The sequence below is a fragment of the Miniopterus natalensis genome, chromosome 8, assembly GCF_054644295.1.
Source record: "Miniopterus natalensis isolate mMinNat1 chromosome 8, mMinNat1.hap1, whole genome shotgun sequence".
NCBI lineage: Eukaryota > Metazoa > Chordata > Mammalia > Chiroptera > Miniopteridae > Miniopterus > Miniopterus natalensis.
Window position 1 is genome coordinate 37,019,175 of NC_142088.1, and position 19,629 is coordinate 37,038,803.

A 19,629-nucleotide genomic window follows, 5' to 3' on the forward strand; every position below is an offset into this window, starting at 1 on the left:
GGGGATGGCAAGTCATTCATGAAAATAAGAGAAGTCACCTTGTATGCAGGACTGGCTTGGAAGGAAGCCTCTAAGGTCCTCAAGTCCACCTTGCCAGAGGCTACTGCTAGCAGGGTCCCTCACCCAAGTAACTGTTTTACACCCTCATTCCATGTACCATCCTTCCCCCCTCCAACCCCAGGTCCATGAATTTGGTTCAAGACATAAATTGCAGACAGGGGAACTTCATTTACTTATTTCCCGTAAGTCCGGTTCCATTAATACTGAATACCCACAAGGGGCTGGGCAGGTTAGCCGGCAGTCCCAGGAATCCTAGGAACCCATAGCCCACAGTCACATCCTGGAAAAATAACTGTCTGCCTCTGAGCACCCTCATTTCTTCGGAGTCAGCTTCTGGGTCTGATTCCTGCAAAACATCAGCACTTCCTTGTACTTGGGGCTTCCACTGGGCCCCCCAGGAGGCCTCCTAGAAATGCTGGAGGATTAAAGGGCGGGGAATGGGAAGGACTGGGGCAGTGAGGAAGGAAGGAAGGAGGGGGAAGAAACGAGGTGCGCTTCTCCCTAAATTCCTGCTCCAATCAGGAGTGGGCCACGTTCCCAGGTGCCCATTCATGCCGTCCAGAGACTCTCCAGGAACCGCCTGGCGTCCTGGGCGCTGGGCTTTGGCTGGTTCGGCGCCCGCGCCCCCCCTCCCGCTCCCCCCGGGCTCCGCGCCTCGCTCAGGGGCGTGTCCTGTCCTGCCTCCCTCCACGGCGGTCCACTCATCCGGTAACGGCGGCAGCGGCGGCAGCCTGAGCAAGAGCAGCGACAGCTCCGGTTTGAAGGGCAGAAGCTGTGGCCGGCAGCAGCTCGGTCGGGCACCTGTGCGGAGCAGGAGCTGCGGGACTAGGGGCTGGGATTCCTGCCAGCCGCTTTCTGAGCCCAGAGGAAGGGGCACTCCCAGCCCCTTAGGGATCCTCTGCCCTGCAGAATCTCTGCACAGAGCTGGGAATACTGGTGGGGTGGACATGTGCAGGACCAGCTAGAGGGCTGAGGAAGGTAAACGTTTGGTCCAAGTTTAAGAGGCAACGAAAGCTGTGGCTGGGACCATGACAGCGTCCCCCCTGGATTTTGGGGAGGTGGAAACTTTCCTGGACAGGCACCCAGACTTGCTTGAAGATTACTTGATGCGGAAGGGGAAGCAGGAGATGGTGGAGAAGTGGCTGCAGAGGCACAGCCAGAGTCAGGGGGCTCTAGGCCCCAGGCCTGCACTGGCTGGCACCAGTGGCGTGGCTCACGGAGGTGGCAGAGGCAGCAGCAGCAGCGTTGGTGGTGGCACTGGACCAAATGGTTTGGGCAACAGCCAGCCCACTCCTGGTGGCGGGGACTGTGGTGGGGTTCCGCTGAGTCCCAGCTGGGCCAGTGGCTGCCGGAGCGATGGGAACCAGCAGCAGAGAGCTTCTCAGAAAGAGCTAAGGAAGAGTTTTGCCCGCTCCAAAGCCATCCACGTGAACAGGACCTATGATGAACAAGTGACCTCCCGGGCCCAGGAGCCCCTGAGCAGTGTGCGGCGAAGGGCACTTCTCCGGAAGGCCAGCTCCCTACCCCCCACCACAGCCCATATTCTCAGTGCCCTGCTGGAATCGAGGGTGAACCTGCCTCAGTATCCCCCTACGGCCATGGACTACAAGTGCCACCTCAAAAAGCATAATGAGCGTCAGTTCTTTCTGGAATTGGTCAAGGATATCTCCAATGACCTTGACCTTACCAGCCTGAGCTACAAGATCCTCATCTTTGTCTGCCTCATGGTGGACGCTGACCGCTGCTCTCTTTTCCTGGTGGAAAGGGTGGCTGCTGGCAAGAAGAGTCTGGTCTCCAAATTGTTCGATGTGCATGCAGGAACCCCACTGCTGCCCTGCAGCAGCACGGAGAACTCAAACGAGGTGCAGGTCCCCTGGGGCAAAGGCATTATTGGCTATGTCGGGGAGCATGGAGAAACGGTCAACATTCCTGATGCCTACCAGGTAGGACTTTGCATTGTCCCCTGTCCAGAGCCCCATTGGCCTGGGAGCCAACCCTTTAGTTACCCTTCGGCATATTGTGATTTAGACGCTTTACAATATGAATCTTGCTATTTAAATTCCTCTAAGTTTAGACTACTTAGAATGTTTCTACACCATCTTTGATGTCATGGTCTTTCCCTAACGCACAGTGGCTTATGGAAAATTCATATAGCACAAGGGCTACATTTTATATCCATTGATGCTACATGTTCTATGTCAAGATGCTTTGTCTTTAAGAATATCAGTGTGTGGTTTTAGAATGCATTTGTTGATAGAAAAAGATGTCTACTCCAGAATTCCAGTGTTAGTCTGAAGAAAATGGGCATGTTGGTGTGTCTGATGTCTTTTTGGGACTGTAATGGATTTTTCTCATTCATGGTTGGAGAGGGAACAAAGTGTCTAACTACTTTCCTGTTCCCTTCTCTAGCTCACAGTTGCATGAGTTCCAAGGTAGGGAAGAAGAGAAAGAGAGGGAAAGTCAGGAGAATGGGCCTCTGACCCATTTGTACCTTTTAGCATCTATTTTAATTGTTTTTGTTGTTGAGTTTACAGAAGTTGGACAAGTAGAGGGGTTGTTTACTTTTAGGCTAGACTACAGCGTTATCTGAAATCAGTTTTTGATAGGACTGAGCAGGTTTTTAGTTTGTGAAACAAACAAAAGATTGATAATTTTCTAGCAACTCCGAAGGCAATGAGCAGGGTAAACATGCTAGTTTCAAGTGGAAAAGGAAACCCAACATGCTGTCATCTGGTATTTCTAAGCCTTTCATTTTCACAGTGATTTGAACTTGATATTACATCCTGGATCTGAAAGCCAGTCAGTTCTAATTTCTTCAGTGTCTTTCACTGAACCTGGTGAAACTGGATGCCCCTTTCTGTGAGCTTTCTTTAGGCTTCATAAGAATTGCTAAATGAGCACTTCTTCCAGTTGTCTAATAGAGCTACATGATTTTCTAGAGTTTGGTTGCTATTGATCAGAACAGCAAAAGTGGTGGGAAGGGCATTAAAGGTAAACTTTTATATTTCATCTGGAGGTTGGTGATTTTACATAGAAAACTGACTAGCTTGGACTAAACCAAGTTTCATGTTTTTGTGAGGTGTCAGTATAACACTTTAATATTAAGGGATACCTGTCAAAATGACATTTTTGTTAACCTTTTGGTATTGATTAGGTGCATTATATACTTTTTGAAGACTGATAGGTTTAGGTCAGGCAACCAATGAATATTCTTTAACAAGTGTCTTTCCTACAGTCCCAGAAAACCATGGGAAGAGATAAAAGCATTTAATAATTGATAAGTTGAAGATTCTGTAAAAAGTTGAACAATCATAAACTCTCTTCTTTCTCAGTATTTCCACATTCTTATTGTGTGCTTGGGCTAAAGCAATCCCTCCCTGGTCAAATGATACTTGTTATAGCTGGAATTGCAGTACTTTTTCTTTCTTGCCTTTGTTTTTCTTACTCTTCACCGATTGATTTTTCTCCCATTTATATAGCTTTTATTTCTTACCCCCTCCTTCAGCTCCTAACTTTTATTTTATACTGTTCATACCCTGTCTTTTCACCAAGAGCGTGATTCCTGGCTTCCGCAGCAGTCAGCTTGTCTTCTTGCTGACTAGAACTGTGGCCAGAGGTGTTATCACAGGCATAGGAAATCTGATTTCCAGCAGCTGATGTTTCTTCTGGGCCCTATTCTTACTCTGAAGACAGAGTATAAAGCAAAGTTGCCTTTTAATATTTGAAAGCTGACACTGGGAAAGGAGAGTTTTTGTTTTTGTTTTCTCCCAGGGTAGTAATGATGGCTATGAGACTGGATTGTTGGGAGGACCAGCAAAGGCAGGGAGGAGAAGGGTGTTATATGGGTCGAGAGTTTAAGATTTTAATTCACTCCTTGTATTCACTTCAGTCTGCTCAGGAAGTTTCTCCTTTCTTTCCCCCCTGGCCTCCACTATATATTTTTAACCTGACGTGTTTTTCATTTTACTTCTGCTGCTCTTTGATGAAACTACTTCTTTTCTTTGGTACACCATAGTCACCCCTAGTGTGACCTTGGGAGAATTTCTTGATCTCTGAGTCTGAGCTTCAGTGTCCTCTTCTGCAAAATGGGAATAACACCTACATGGCAGAGATTATTGTTTTGAAAATAAAATGAGCCCTGGCTGGGTGGCTCAGTTGGGTGGCTCGTCCTGTGCACCAGAAGGTTCCAGGTTCGATTCCCCGTCAGGACACATACCTAGGTTGCAGGTTCAGTCCCCGGTGAGGGCATATGTGGGGGACTACCTATCAATGTTTCTCTCTCACATCGATGTGTTTCTCTTTCTCCCTCTCTCTAAAATCAATAAACATATCCTCAGGTGAGGATAAAAAAAAAGAAACAAAATAAAACGAGATATTGCATTAAATTCCCTAACACATTATCTGGGACACTGCAGTTATTCAGGAATGGTAATCAGAAGTGATGGCTCTGATGATATCTAGTTTGCTAGCATTCTTTCTCTTTATCTTATTTTCAACTGTTTTTCTCCTTATCTGGGACTGAGAAAACCAGCCTAATCTTTCTCTGAGCCATGCTCCACCCATAAAGTAAGTATTTTAGAACCAGCTTTACATTCAAGGAATAGAGAAATATCTACCCTTCCATTCTCTACTTAAGATTTCTCTAAATGTGACTGAATACACCTGACCATAGCCTATCCTATCAAAAGATCTACACTTTGCTCCTCTTAGTAACTCATGTCATATAAACTTTTTATAGAGTTGTAGATGTTGCATCCTTCCCAAGTTCTAGAATTTTACCCCATCCATTTTTTCTACTGTTATAGATTTCTCTTAATGGAAACTGGCAACTTTTTAAATGCATGTTCTTTTGTCACAATGTTATTGTAATTTTGATCATATATTGTAAACATCTTGAAGTTTCTATGTAAAAATATAACCATCCTCCATGATTCTTTATTAACTACTATATTTTAAAGGTGTTTCTTGCCTGGCCAGGTGTGGCTCAGCGGTTGAGTATCGACCTAGGATCCAGGTGATTGGGGTTCGATTCCCGGTCAGGGCACATGCCTGGGTTGCGGGCTTGATCCCCAGTCAGCGGCATGCAGGAGGTGGCTGATCAATGACTCTCATCATTGATGTTTCTATCTCTGTCTCTCCCTCTCCTTTCCTCTCTCTGAAATCAATAAAGATATATATTTTTTAAGAAGGCGTTTCTTGCTCAGATTCAACTAGTGTACTTTTTTCTTCTAGGAGATGCAATTTTCACACAGGGCCTCAGAATGTAATCATTTGATAATTAGGTTAATGATCCTCTTGGAGGTTCAGAATGTGGGTGAGAGAAAGGCATTGAAGACACATGAGATTATGATAACAAGCATGGCATTCTGGAGTCAAGGATAGATGATTTAATGAAACACTAAAGTCGAATAAAAGCTTTGACAGCAAAAACACTTCTTAGTTTATTTCATTATTTTTCATTACCTTCCTCACTTGGAATTTGTAGACAAAGAATTGCAAGTGGAAAAAAATTCATTTTAGGTGCACAGTATGGATCACAGAGGCTGCAATTTACTTTTCCCCCTGAGAGTTGTAAGTTATTAAACAGCCCACTTTAATTTAGTAATGAAAAAATTGCCCTCAAGAGGTTGAAATGAGAGCACTCAAGTAACAGGTGTTCTCTTTGAGATTGTTCTAGCATACAGGACGTAGCACTTAAAACATTAATAAAAAGTGTGAGATGATGTTTTTGTTAGTGTTGATAATAATGACACAGGTGTTTGATGGGCTTTGGGCTTGAAAAGCAGCCAGGATGTTTTGTTAGGTGAACTGAAAGGAGGAAAGGGTTGCAGGAGGGTTGCAGGTGTGCCAGGCTTTCAGAAAACCTGATCTATTTACACAGCAGATTCATTCATTCATTAGTTTCAGCAAACATATACTGAGTGTCCATTGCACTCAAGGCTCAGATTGGGGGCCTGTGGGCATACAAAGGTGAGAGGACATGCTTCTTGCTTTCTACGTACTTACGGTCAAGGGGCATGTACTATTCACAAACAACTGATGCCAAGCTGTACTTAATGCATAAACTAAATGGGATTAGTGTTAGAGGAAAATGAAGTCACATGGAAGAGGTGCCATTTGAGCTAGGAAAAGGGTTAGATTTTACTGTTGGAGATTGTTGTAGCATCAGGAGAAGTGATCAAGGTACAGCAAAATGGCTTCAGCAGACATACAATGATGAACAAGCTCAAACTATGTATAGGGGACAGTGAGTGGTTTAATTTGGCCAAAGTATTGCATATACTGTAGAATTAATAGTCAAAAGTAAGGTGAGTGCAAAAGAAGAAGAGACCTGAGTACCTGACTAAAGAACTTGAGCTTCTTTAATAGTAGGCCACGGAGCCGTTAAAAATATTTTAGCATGATCAGAGTGATGTTTTGGGCTACCTGGTGGCAGTGGCTGAATGGATTGAACAAGGGGAGGCTCAAAGCTGTGGAAATAATTAGGAGTCTATAAGGGTGGTCTAGTAAAGCCACGATGAGCAACTGAACTAAAGCGGGAACAGTGGGAATGGACAGCAGGGGACGTGGGAAATGTCCTGCAAGTATGGATTTGGGCTAGGGTAGAGAGAAGTCAATGATGACTCAGGTTTCTAAACCTGGGTGATATGGCGAAGGGTAATGCTGATACAAAAACAGGAAAAGAAGCTGGGAAGGGGAAGATTTTAAGTCGAGCTACCTACACAATTTGTGGAACTCAGTGCAAAATGATAAATAAAGCAGGAACCTGGCTGGAGGAGAAGTCAGTCTTCCCTTCTTAAGGGTCTGCTGCCCCAACCCACAGCATATGTGTGACCCCCCCAAGTGATTTCAACTTCCATGCTGAGAAATTCTCAGTACCTGGATTGGGGTGGGTGAGAAGGTCCTGCTGTGTTGCCCGCCTGAATTGGCTACAGTGCTGCCAGCTCTGGGTTGGGATGACCACAGCCTTGCTCCTCCCCTTGGTGACATGGGTGCGCACATGACCTTCCTCACACTCCCACCTGGACCCCAACCAATGGCAGACATGGGCTGTGGATCTCTCCCCCAATCAGCGTGACCTGTTTGTGGCTCCTGATCTCAGGGCAGGGTTGACAAGTGGGTAGTCTGGGTGGGGCCCAGGACACCAGGGAGCAGGGAGCAGTGGCCAAGAACTAGTCCTGAGAAAGCAGTGGGAGGGGAGACTGAGTGAGCTGAGGCTTCAATCTCCAGGCTCATATGCCTTTGTCCCATTGGACTCCAAAGCACAGAGTCAGAGCAAAAATTCAAAGATAGAATTAAGCAACTACACTGGTCCTATGTCCGCAAAGCTGGCCCTGATTCTGAGTCATGCTCAGTCTTAGGTGGAAAAGTTTAATTTTATTCCAGCCTAGTGTCTACTGCTTTCACATGGCCTCAGCTCCATCCTAATTAAATTACGCGCCATCTTCAGTGTCAGGATAGTGCTTTCCTATTTCTGTGTTTCTCATTCTTTCTGCTAGGAGCACTCTTTCTTCATCTTTGCTCATGCATACCTTGCTCTGCTTTCTCATGAGGTAATAAAGGAGAACTGGCTGCTTATCCTTGAAGAGAGGAGATGGAAAACAAAACAAAAAAAATACACAGAGTTGTATTTAACAATGCATTGAACTGAATTTTATTTTTTATTTTATTTTAGAATAATCTCCATTGAAATAACTACATTTAGAAGTGTTTTGCCTCAGAAGGGATTAATTCCATGTAGCTAGAAAATCAGTGACGAAATGCTTCATTCCCTGATGAGCCAGTGCTGACAGAGATGGGTTTACAGTTCTGTGATTATGTTGCTGAGACTTGCTTAAAAGGCAGCTGTTGATCCCACTCCAACACTAGTATTATAAAAGAGTTTCATGAAATCTTACTTCAGCTTTGCATATAATGTTTGAAAAATTCCCCTAAGCCACAAACATGTTCACTAGCCCAGGAGCAGAATTGATTTTGTGCACAGAGCAGGAAACACTTGCTATTTCAACCCCTATTTCTGACAGACACATGATCATGATAAACACAGTGACAAATTGCATTTGCTGCTTTGTCCATGAGGATAGATTACAGAAGAGTACAGTTCCTACAGAATCATGGGGAGGTAATTTAAGGTTAACTTTATTTTTTCCCAACCCATAAGCTAAATGTTTACTAATCTGACCAACTTATTTTTGGGTCCTGAGGTTTGGGTCACCTGTTTATTTACAAGGCTGGCTTAATTTGGAAGTCAGTGTTCCATGTTTAATATACTGTTGAAGAGTCACATGAAGCTTTCCTTGGAAATAGCTTCGAGTCGTTTTATAGGAAAGTCAACATGATCCTGAGGTCCACTACTTGCTACTTTAGTCATTTATTTTGAGGGTGGTGTTTTGCAATATGACCACATTCTTCTGGAAAGTAGAATTTGAATCATAGGAAAAGCAGTTTAATCATAAAACAGTGGGTTGGATTCCTAATATTTTAGGAGAAAGTTTGGTTCCTAGTCATTTATAGGCATTTTGGCCAAATTTACTAATTTATTTTTGGGATTAAAATAGTAAAGAAGGTTTCCTGGCATAAAAAAATATATTTTCTATATTTCCAAGAGCTTCTTTTGATTGGTTTCAATGACTGAACACTAGTTTCACATATTAACGACAATTTCTGTTTCTTATAATAAAATATAGCATTAGGCTCTTGCAGATTTAGTACAAGAAATCTTTTTCACCTGAATGAAAAAATGAGGAACCTTTGAGATACCTCTTTGTGGTGTCAGTTTTTATTTATTTATTTATTTATTTATTTATTTATTTTTTAAAATTTATCTTTATTGTTGAAAGTATTACAGGTGTCCCATTCCCCCCCCCCCAGTTGACTCCTTCCACCTCGCTCCCACCCCCTCCCCAGGCCTTCACCCCGTTATTGTCTGTGTCCATGGGTTATGCATATATATGCATGTAACTTCTTTGGTTAATCTCTTCCCAACCTCCACCCCCCTTCCCTCTTTCCTCTGAAATATGATCGTCTGTTACAGGTGTCAGTGTCTCTGGGTCTATTTAGTTTGTCAGATTTTTTTTTTTTTTTTAATATATCTTGATTTTAGAGAGAGGAAAGGAGAGGAAGAGAGAGAGATAGAAACATCACTGATGAGAATGTCATTGATTGGCTGCCTCCTGCACACCCATAACTGAGGATCGAGCCTGCAATACCAGCATGTGCCCTGACTGGGAATTGAACCCTGATCGCCTTGATCCTAGGCCGGTGCTCAACCGCTGAGTCATGCCTGGCCGGGCTAGTTTGTTAGATTCTTTTCTTCATTAGATTCTTCTTAAAGAAGACCCTTCAACATTTCATGTAGTACTGGTCTGGTGGTGATGAACTCCTTTAGCTTTTTTTATCTGTAAAGCTTTTTCTGACCTTCAGTTCTAAATGATAGCTTTGCTGGGTAGAGTAATCTTGATGGTAGGTTCTTTTTTTCCATCACTTTGAATATTTCTTGCCACTCCCTTCTGGCCTGCAAGGTTTCTGTTGAGAAATCAGCTGACAGTCATATGGGTGCTCCCTTGTAGGTAACTAACTGCTTTCCTGTTGCTGCTTTTAAGATTCTGTCTTTGTCTTTAGCCTTTGGCATTTTAATTATGATGTGTGTTGCTGTGGGAATCTTTGGGTTCTTCTTGTTTGGGACTCTCTGTGCTCCCTAGACTTGTAAGTCTTTTTCTTTCCCCAGGTAGGGGAAGTTTTCTGTCATTATTTTTTCAAATAGGTTTTCAATTTCTTGGTCTCTTTCTTCTTCTGTCACCACAATAATATGAATGTTGGGCCTCTTGAAGTTATCCCAGAGACTCCTTTCACTATCTTTATATTTCTTGATTCTTTTTTCTTTTTGCTTTTCTGGTTGGGTGTTTTTTGTTTCCTCTTGTTCCAAATTGCTGATTTGATTCTCAGCGTCCTCTACTCTACTGTTGATTCCCTGTAAATTATTCTTCATTTCAGTTCTTGTGGCCTTCATTTCTGATTGGTTCTTTATTATATCATTGATAGTCTCACTTGTTTTCTTAATAGTCTTACTAATATCCTTGAGCATCGTTATGACCATAATTCTGAACTCTGTGTCTAGTAGCTTGCTTGGTTCTATTTCATTTAGTTCCTTTTCTGGAGATTTCTTCTGTTCTTTCCTTTGTGACGTGTTTCTTTGCCTCCACATTTTGGCTGCTTCCAGGTATTTGTGTCTATGTATTAGGTAGAGTTGCTATGTCTCCTGGAATTTGTAGAGTGGCTTTGTGTAGTAGGTGTCCTGTAGGGTACAGTGGCTCAGCCTCCCCAGTCACCTGAGCTGGGCCTTCTAGGTGTTCCCCTGTGTGGGCTGTGTGCACTCTCCTGTTGTAGTTGAGCCTTGGTTGCTGTTGGTGTCACTGGGAGAAATTGACCCCCAGGCCAGTTGGCTGTGAGGACCGGCCGCAACTACAGCCAAAGAGCTGCTGTGCTGGAGACACCCCTATGGAGCAGGATTTACTTCAGTGGAGCTTTGGTGTTCACTGAGTGTGCCCCTTGAGTGTCACTCGTGGATGTGGTAGGGTTGTAATCCAGCGTGGTTGAGTCTGACCACCAGGTGCACTGTCTCTGGGGCCTCCCAGGAGGTGCAAAGTCAGCCTCAGCCTCTTGCCCAGGGCCACCCAGCATGAGCTACACAGCAAACCGTAGTTGACTGCTACTTGTGCTGGGCTTGGAGGTGTCCAAGAGAGGCCAAGCTATGAACCAATGCAGACTGCTGCTAGTGCTAGGCCGGGGGCCACTTATCGAACTGTATGGGGCATGCTGAGGCCAGCTGCTGCTTGTTTGAGAGCTTTTAGGAAAGTCCTAAGCATGAGGCTCGAGAGGCCACTTGCACAGAAGAGCCCCTGGAAATGGCTTGGATGAGCCTGCAGGTAGGAAGGGGAGGGTCTCCAGGAATCACCAGGGCGGGGTCAAAGGTGTGAGTTAGGCACTGGAGATTCAAATATGGCGCCTGCCTGCTGGCTATGTGTGGGGAGGACTCGCCAAAGGAGCAATGGCCTCTGGCAGCTTTTCTGTCTGGGAGAAAGCTGCCCCTCCAGCCCTCGCCCCAATTTCAGGCAGGTTAGTTCCTCCCCAAGTGTCCCAGGTTCCTTTCAAGCTGCTGCCCGGCGCTGGGCTCAGAGGGAGCGCATCAGAGTGAGTCCTTGCGTGGGCCCTTTAAGAGAAGCTGCCTGGGACTCCTGCAGCCTCCACTACCCTCAGCCACAGTCCCTGCTGGTTTCACAGCCCGAAGGTGTGGGGACGTCTCTTCCTGGCCCTAGAGCCCTGGGCTGGGAGTCTGCTGTGGGGCTGGGACCCCTCACTCCTCCGGGAAACCTCCGCTGCTGAGATTCCCTCCTGGGTTTATACCTTGGCACTGGGTGTGGGCCCATGGCCGCATCTCTGGGATCCAGCCCGGATCCGCCCAAGTCTCCGCCCCTCCTACCCCTCTCGGTGCTGCTTCAGTTCCCTGTTTGTAGGGCTTCTGTTCAGCCAGATCTTAGGAGATTCTGAGTGATGGTGGTTCTGTATTTTAGTTGTAATTTTGATGTGGCTGTGGGAGGCGGCAGGTACCACGGCAGGTACCGCAGTTACCTACACTGCCATCTATGTGGCGTCAGTTTTTTGAAAAATTTAAACATAATGATAGTCAAAAGGGAAACTGAAGCTCCACTGTTGATTAATAGTAACTCCATTTATGGAGCACTAAACTATGAGCCAGGCATCAACTCATTTGCAAGTGTTGCCTCAATCCTTTCAGTGATCCCTGGAGGTAGCTATTATTACCCCCATTTTACAGAAGGAGAAGCTGAGGCTTGGAGAGGTTAAGTAATTTGGACAAAGGTACTCAGCTGGGAAGTTAAGGAGCTGGGATTCAAACGGATCTCCAGATTCCAGAAATTTCATGCCCGGCCACTCTCCCTGTGGCCTCTACTGACAATTAACTATTGTGTTCACACTTACATCTATCCCTTTGCCTTCTTTTTCTGCCAATTTAAATTTTTCCCCCCTTCAAAGCCCAATTCATGAAACTCTTGGTAATCCCTGCCCCATCCCACCCAAACTGGACATGATCTCTTCCCTCCTTTGAATTTCTCTAATGCTTTAATGTGCTCCTTTCTGTTTTCTAGTATTATAAGTATTTGGGTATTTAAATGATCTCATGTCTGTGAACTCAAGATCAAGATCATGATTTTCCATTTCTCATCCACTACAGTGGATCATATAGAACTTAATGCAAGGTTTTCTATTCAATTGAGTAATTACCATTGATATCTCCTTTATGTGGTCAGTTCAACCACCTCCACACAGAAAGTTCCCCCTAACCAGGCAATATAGACAGCTAAGCCAGGAAATTCATCCTCTGGACACATCTTTTAACTCATTGGAGCCTATTTGGTAGATTAAAAAAAAAAATAGGGCTTAAGAAACTCAAATAATTGGTGATTATCTGAATTGCTTTCTTCATTGATCAAATCTTCATGGTAATTTCTGGACTCCTATTTCTGCATCCCCTCCTTTGCTTTTTTCTTCGTCTTTTCTTCTATGTGGAAACCATGCTGTAGAGAAAGCAGACTGCTACTGACGAAATAGTAACAACAAGCAACAGCCACTGCCAGCGTCAAGGCAGAAGCATAGGATGGAGCATGTGTGTTTTGGCCAACTGCATGTTCTAGTTTTCTCCTGACTACCCTATCATATAATATAACTTATTGAAGGGAAAACAACCCTTACAGCCTTAGGTCTTGCAGATGTGAGGAATTTTTCTTTGAGAATCCTTTGAGATATGGGAGATTATAATGACCCACCATATAAGTAAGTATTTATAATAGGGCTTATGAAATTTTATTATTATTTTGACTAATCTAATAATTATTTATTTTTCAGAAACATTGCTCTTTCAAGTTTGTTGATTGTATATCTTATGTTTCACACACTCTCCAAAGGTCTCAGAACTTTGGAATGGTTGCATTTACATCCTTCTGTTTCCAAGGTGTAGTTATTAAGTGTCCGTGGCGCATATCCAAGTGTGAGCTGTCTCTTCCCCTTCTGTTTCTCATAGTTATCATCAATAAATTGGGTAGTTGCTGCCCCTTTCCTCATCCTGCCTCCCAGATGAAATAATAAAGCCTTTAAGGGCAAATAGTACAGCTAGCTTGTTATATAGAAATTAACTGCCACCCATAGACCTGAAGAGGAGGGTGCACCCACCAGAACCCCAAGAGAGCTAACACTGTGGGAGAGCCTGAGCTGTGGTGCTGGGGAGAGGAGCTCAGCCACTGGGAAACCATGACCCTGGAGGAGAGGGAAACACTACCTTACTCACACCCTCTCTCTCCCTCTCTCAATGCCACTCATTGGTTGACCCAGCCTTGTTTGAGGCCCAAAGGGCAAAGGAAGCCCTGGTGCAGTGGTTCATAGGAGTCAGCCTCCAGGCACAGAACAGGGCAGCAAAAAGTGGCAAGTGCGTCTGGAGAGCCAAATGGGGACAGTCACCAAAGATATTAGTTTACTCACCAGGGATGTAAGTGTGTGTAGAGACCAAGTCAGGTAGGAATATCCTTCTTTTATTTGAACACTTGAGTTTCAACAGTACATAGAGCATAATGATTGAAATCTATTGAAAATGAGCTCAGAAATGCCATAATGATATTCGGCTGTCTTACTCTCTTCCAGTAATTCTGTTTATTCCTGATGCTCTGTTTCTCAGAAGGAACTCTATGGGAGGTAACTTGGGCCAAACATGTGTACAGGGAAGAGATGACTTTGGTCTAGTTATAAATCTTTCCCTGTACTACCCGATTAAGCCCATTTGTTTGAGAATTAAATTCTTACATTACTAATCACTTTGTGAAACTGTAAAAGATGTGAGTGTAATAGAACATTTTCTAGACTGGGAGACAGGAATCTTGGATTCTATTTCCAGTTCTGCCTTAGTTTTTTCAGCTATAACATAGGGATAATATGCCCAGACATATCTGTCCATAAGATGTAAAGATATAATCCTTAAATCTAATCACTAGATTCTAAAAAGATCATGGGAAAGCACATTCAAAAGGATAAGAAATGGAAGGCTTTATTAGTATTTTAAATGCACAGTCCAGCAGGGCCTGGGCCTGGGGAGGACCTTACACATAAAAGGAGAACTTTGATTTAAAGTGTGGTAGTACTTGATTACTGACAGTATTTTCTTATTTTCTGTCTTCTTGATATTCTGGTATTTGGTACCTTGATCCTGGAGAGACTGCCCGTCCCAGGGCCAGCTAATAATTGCAGATAGTATATGACTCTCCTGCAAGTGTGCCTTTGATATATAAACCAGTCTATCTAGAGCCCACATCTCCAATTGTCTCCTTTATCAAACTCTCACACAAGCCACTATTCCCCCTACCGTAAGTCACCCTAAAGCCAGCCACTGGACAGCTAGAAATCATCTCTATAGCCCAGAACTGGTCAAAATTATTCAAACTATTGAATCCTAAACTGACTCAGGAAACCTAACCTGTCTCACTCATTCCTTCTGGAGAGAACCTCAATGAAAGCTCTGGGCCATGTCTGCCCTTTCTCCTTCTGCCTCCTGACTGACACTGGTCTGTCCCATGTGGCCCTGCATGGCCCCCTGTTTCTAAAGATGTGTGACTATGACCCTCCTTCTTCATGACAATCATTCCCATGTCTGTGTGTTGTATCATATCTGATTAAAACAAATCCCAACTACATTCTAACACAGCACCACGTATAAATGATGTTTTGTCCACAGTTAATGATTACTTTAAAATGTAATCAAATGCTTTAAATGAACATCAGACTGTCAGGATTTACTGGCCATAATACATAGTCTGCATTTGACAAGCATAAAAAGAGTTATGTTAGATTTCTTTTCTTTTTTAACAGTTGATCAATATGTCTATTTTTCTAGTATAATATGTAATCCCAAAAGTACTCATTGGGTTTCTGTGCTTTAAATTCCCATATGAAATATCCAGATTGACCATTTATAGTTTTATTCTTGAAACCCTAGAGATTAAAAAAAATGACAATATTTGGATCCAGTACTTGTAAACTAAATAAGTTCTGGGAACTGACATTAAAGGGTAAATGAACAATAAATCTCACTGCTTGTAATCAAGCTCTAATAATTTATTAGGCTAGGCGGAATCTATGACACAACTGTATTCTAAATGTGTTGGGACATGATGTGAATTTTATACTATGCATTATCCTTTTTCTACTTATGCTGCGTATAGTTCTTTATCAGGTTATCAGAATGTTTTAACCTTTACTTTTTTCATTTTAAAGAAATTAGATGGTACTCTTTTTTCATTTAAATGGCTGTGCAAGTTTAATGAGCTAATAGTTTTTATGGGTATTTGGCAACTTAATGTGCATGATTACATATTTAAAGTTTTAATAACGGCTGTAATGGAATTAAGAACTGTAGGCTTGGGATAGTGTGGGAAAGATGATCACAGGGTTGCTAAGGAAACCAGGCTAGGTTTTTATTTTCTTGTGCATAAGGGCCTCTGGAAAACTGAAGCTGTACTCCCATCTCTAATGGCCTCTCTATGGAGTAACCATATTTCCCCCCTAGTCCCTTTCTCCTTTTGCTTCTGGAGGTCTGCTGATAGGGTTTGTGTAGTTGTTAAGGCTGGCTCCTTTCTCTGTCTTCAGGTATGTATGACTAGGACCGGTTCTTCTCTCACTTCCTCTTCTTTGATCATTGTCTTTGGAAGCCCAGGACAGCCATATCATCTCCTTTTTATCATAGCCTGGTGATTACCATGCTGAAGGCAAGGAGGAGAGGAGCCAGTGCAGCTAATGTGCCGGGCATTGACCAAGCAGGCAGAGGAGCGCAGAATCTCTGGAGGAGAGGCCATAGCACAGCTGGGAGCGGAGGCATCTCTACCCACTCTCCTTTGCCACCCATTTCTCAAATGAAGAAATAAGAGGAACAACTTCTGGTTTGACCCCTCTTTTAATCATGCCTACTGCAAGTCTCACTGAATAGCCACAGAGGACAGGAACTGGCAATCAGGGAGATCCTACTAATTTAAAATAGGAAGTGCAGAAAAACATTTTTTCTACCTTTGAGTTAACCAAATTGAGGTGATCTGTTATGTTAAATTAAAGGTCAGCTGGGGAAAGAGGAATCACTGTCACTGTAGGGATGTTTTAAACTTAAGACCCTGAGTTTCTGTTAAAAAAACAACCAATTTTAGTCTTTAGTAATAGCCTTGAGATAATCAGGATCAAGTATTCATAAATGTAGCCATAAAACAATATTAATCATTTCTTGTAGCAATCTTAGGGAGTCTATAATTTAATGCAGAATTATATAGAAATCATTTAATGCAAAATGATATGGAAAGATATGAAGGTATAAAATGAAATAGATGTGCTTTCTCTCTAGCAAGTGAAGCTAAAATTTACTTCTGAGCTATCTCTTTACTCTTGGCTGTTGATCTGACTCTCCTCCTTCAATGCTAACTTAGCACCTACCACTGTATCTGGCATAGGTCCTTGGTAAATTATGTTTGAATGAATGGAAGAGCCCTTATTATAGCTTTTTACTTCATCTCAGGAGTGACATGCACTATTGGCACCATTATGTAGGTTAGAGTGTCTCAATAGTGACACTACTGACATTTTGGACTGGATAAGTCTTTGTTGGGGTGAATGCTGACCTATGCATAGTAGGATACTTAATAGCATGTCTGGCCCACTAGATGCTTGCCCAGTCATGACAATTAATAATGTCTCCAGTGGGGCAAAATCCTTCCCCTACCCCTTTAGAAACCACCGATGTAGGACAATTTGGCAATAATCATGTGCTGCCTTCAGAATAATCATAACTTCTGATGTAGCAATCCCAAATTGCCCTAAGGAAATTGTTATGGGTATGTGCAAAGATTTTTCTGTATCAATACTCATTACAGTGTTACTTAAAATAGTGTAAAATTATCAACCTGAACATCCAACTAGAGAGTTGAATAGACTGTGGTACATCATAAAATAGGATATTTACTCAGAGGAAATTGTTCACAAAATATTTAGAAAATCACATTTAAAAAACAGTAGCATTTCAGTTTTCTTAACTATAACAACAAAAGCCTGAGGGGAGGGGTTGAGTTCAGAATCAGACAGACTGGATTTGGTTCCCAGTTCTACCACTTAAGAGTTGTCTCATTTTTTACTCCTGCAATTGTTAGTTTCTGCATTTCTCAAATGGGGTAACGATACCTACTTTCAAAGGTTGTTGTCAGGATTAAATAAAATCATATATGAAAAGTGCTTAACATGCTATTTGATACATAATGAGGACTCAGTAAAAAAGTAATTGGAATAGTGCCTGGGGAGAGGCTGGAAGATGATATGCCAAAACATTAATAGAGGTGATCTCATAGTAGTGGGCTGATTTTTCTATTCACTTTTGTGTTTTCTTTTATGCATTTTTCCAAAAGTTTGCATATCTATCTATTAATAGAGTAACTATAGTTGCTTTAAGAGATACACCTCCTAAGCTCAGTGGCACATAGTGGTAACACAATGGAAGTTTATTTCTCATTCTCTGGAAGCTCAGCACATGTCTTTCTGTTGGCAGGTAGCTCTCCTCAACCAGTGGATTCCTTCCTGGGCGTCCACAACATCAATGTGGGGCTTCCCAGGTTGCCCTCAGCACCAACATCTAGTCAGCAGATGAGGGGGAAAGAAATGGATAAATGAAGTAGGAAATTTCTTGGTCAGGTTTGGAAGTGGCACCCATCATTTCCTATTCCTGTTTTACTGACTTTCTAGACTCCAGAGCTTAGACTCCAGGAGCTGTAGGGAAGCTGACAAATATAGCTCAGCCCTGCTCCAAAGTGGATCCCAGCCCCAAGTCCCATCCAGCCACTGCATGCTGCTCAAAGTACAGGACCTTCAGGTGGTGAGCCATTTTCTCCAGCAGGTATTCCTGCTTTTCACAGTCTGGGGCTCACATGTATGATTAATTCCCTACAACAAGATTTCAGGGGAAATCAGCTGGGCTTTGGAAGACAGATCTGAAAGACATGAAAGACACAGGAAGAAGATTCTTGCTGTTTTATTTTCCATTGTTGAGAATGGATTGGGGACCAGAACTTTGGAGGGAGGAAGTTTGCTAAGGAGATTGTTGCCTCTAAGCTCAAAGGTCGAAGGGATAGGGCCAGATCTGGCTACATGACTTATGGAACTCAGTGAAAAATAAAAAATGGGGGTATTGGCAGAAGCCAGGGAAGTCAATCCCCCCAATCCAGCCACCCCAACCCATGACAGAGGGGTAACCCCAAAGGATTGCAATCTCTGTGACAGGTCATGTCCTGTCCCTGGATTGGGGTGTGCAAGAGGCACCACAGAGTTGCTTACTGAATATGCCATGGTGCTGTCATGCTGGGATGGGGACAGCTAGTTCCTTGCCCCACCCTGAGACACCACAGGGCCTGTGACTCTTCTCATTCTAATGCCCATATCCTCACTGGGAATGGAGGGCAACAGCAGAATGTGGGCACCCTTTGTTTTCATCCCCAAATAACCCGACCCTGTTGCAACCCTGGGTAGAAAGAGGTAGAGGTCATGGGGCTTGGGCAGGGAGCAGAGGCTGAGAAACTTCAGGAGGCTGGACTGTGTGTGAGCCCTTGGGGCATGCTGCGTCAGACTTCAGGTACAAAACACAAATTCAGCTTAAACTTCAAGTGGTGGTGGTTGGGGTGGTGCTTCTCAGCACGAGCAGCTGTATGGCTGCACTGGTTGCACACCCATAAAGCCATTCCAGGGTAACGATACTATGACTTTATAAGAATAAATAATTAGGATGTCAAACTCCCCCTGGAAGTTTATTATTTTTCTACCTACTTTCGTAGTATTTTGCTCACATGACTCTTGATATTTATTCCATTTTGGTAATTTAAATTTTGGCTTACTTGTCTTTCCATTAAACTGTGAACTCTTGGACTGTAGATGTTATGACTTTCTCAGCTTTGTAGCACTCCCTTTGTGTGGCACATAGTAGTTAGGTACTTAGTAAATATTTGTTATACAAATAAGTAAGAAAAAGGAATGTAATTGAGAATTTGATCACAAGGGCAAGTGGCCAAGGTACTACTGCTAGGTTATAAGGTCAGATTAAGACCAGGGATTTAGCTAATAATACTGACCTTAGGCCAAGGGTCCTTTCCCTTTCTTATACATAGGGATGTGTTGGGTTCCCAGGCCCAGGACTATAGTGTTCCTGTCTGTGAGTGAGTTAGAGAAATGAAGGCACAGGGAACCAAGCAATCCATCTACTACCAGCAGGGAAGAGGAATGAACAGAGTTGGGAAGATGAAAGCAAGAAAATAGATTAAGCTATAACTAATATAATAGGCCTGGGGCTTTTGGAAAATAGTGATTATGAAGTTAATTATGGCAAGGGAGATGTATTCTGCTTTTGGAGCAAGGGAGATGTAGTCTGCTTTTCCTGTTTACTTAAATAGCAATAGTGATGTCTTTTAGGCAAGGCAGAATGATTGGCTAGGGATA

The 19,629-nt window shown here is 43.2% G+C and overlaps 1 protein-coding gene across 1 annotated transcript in view; it reads left to right on the top strand.

The window, feature by feature from the left end:
* The first annotated feature begins 1,088 nt into the window (after positions 1-1,088).
* PDE11A (phosphodiesterase 11A) overlaps positions 1,089-19,629 on the top strand; it is a 253,430-nt gene continuing 234,889 nt past the window's right edge. The window contains exon 1 of the mRNA XM_016209449.2: positions 1,089-2,003. Coding sequence (XP_016064935.2) covers positions 1,089-2,003 — 915 coding nt within the window. The remainder of the gene's footprint in view (positions 2,004-19,629) is intronic.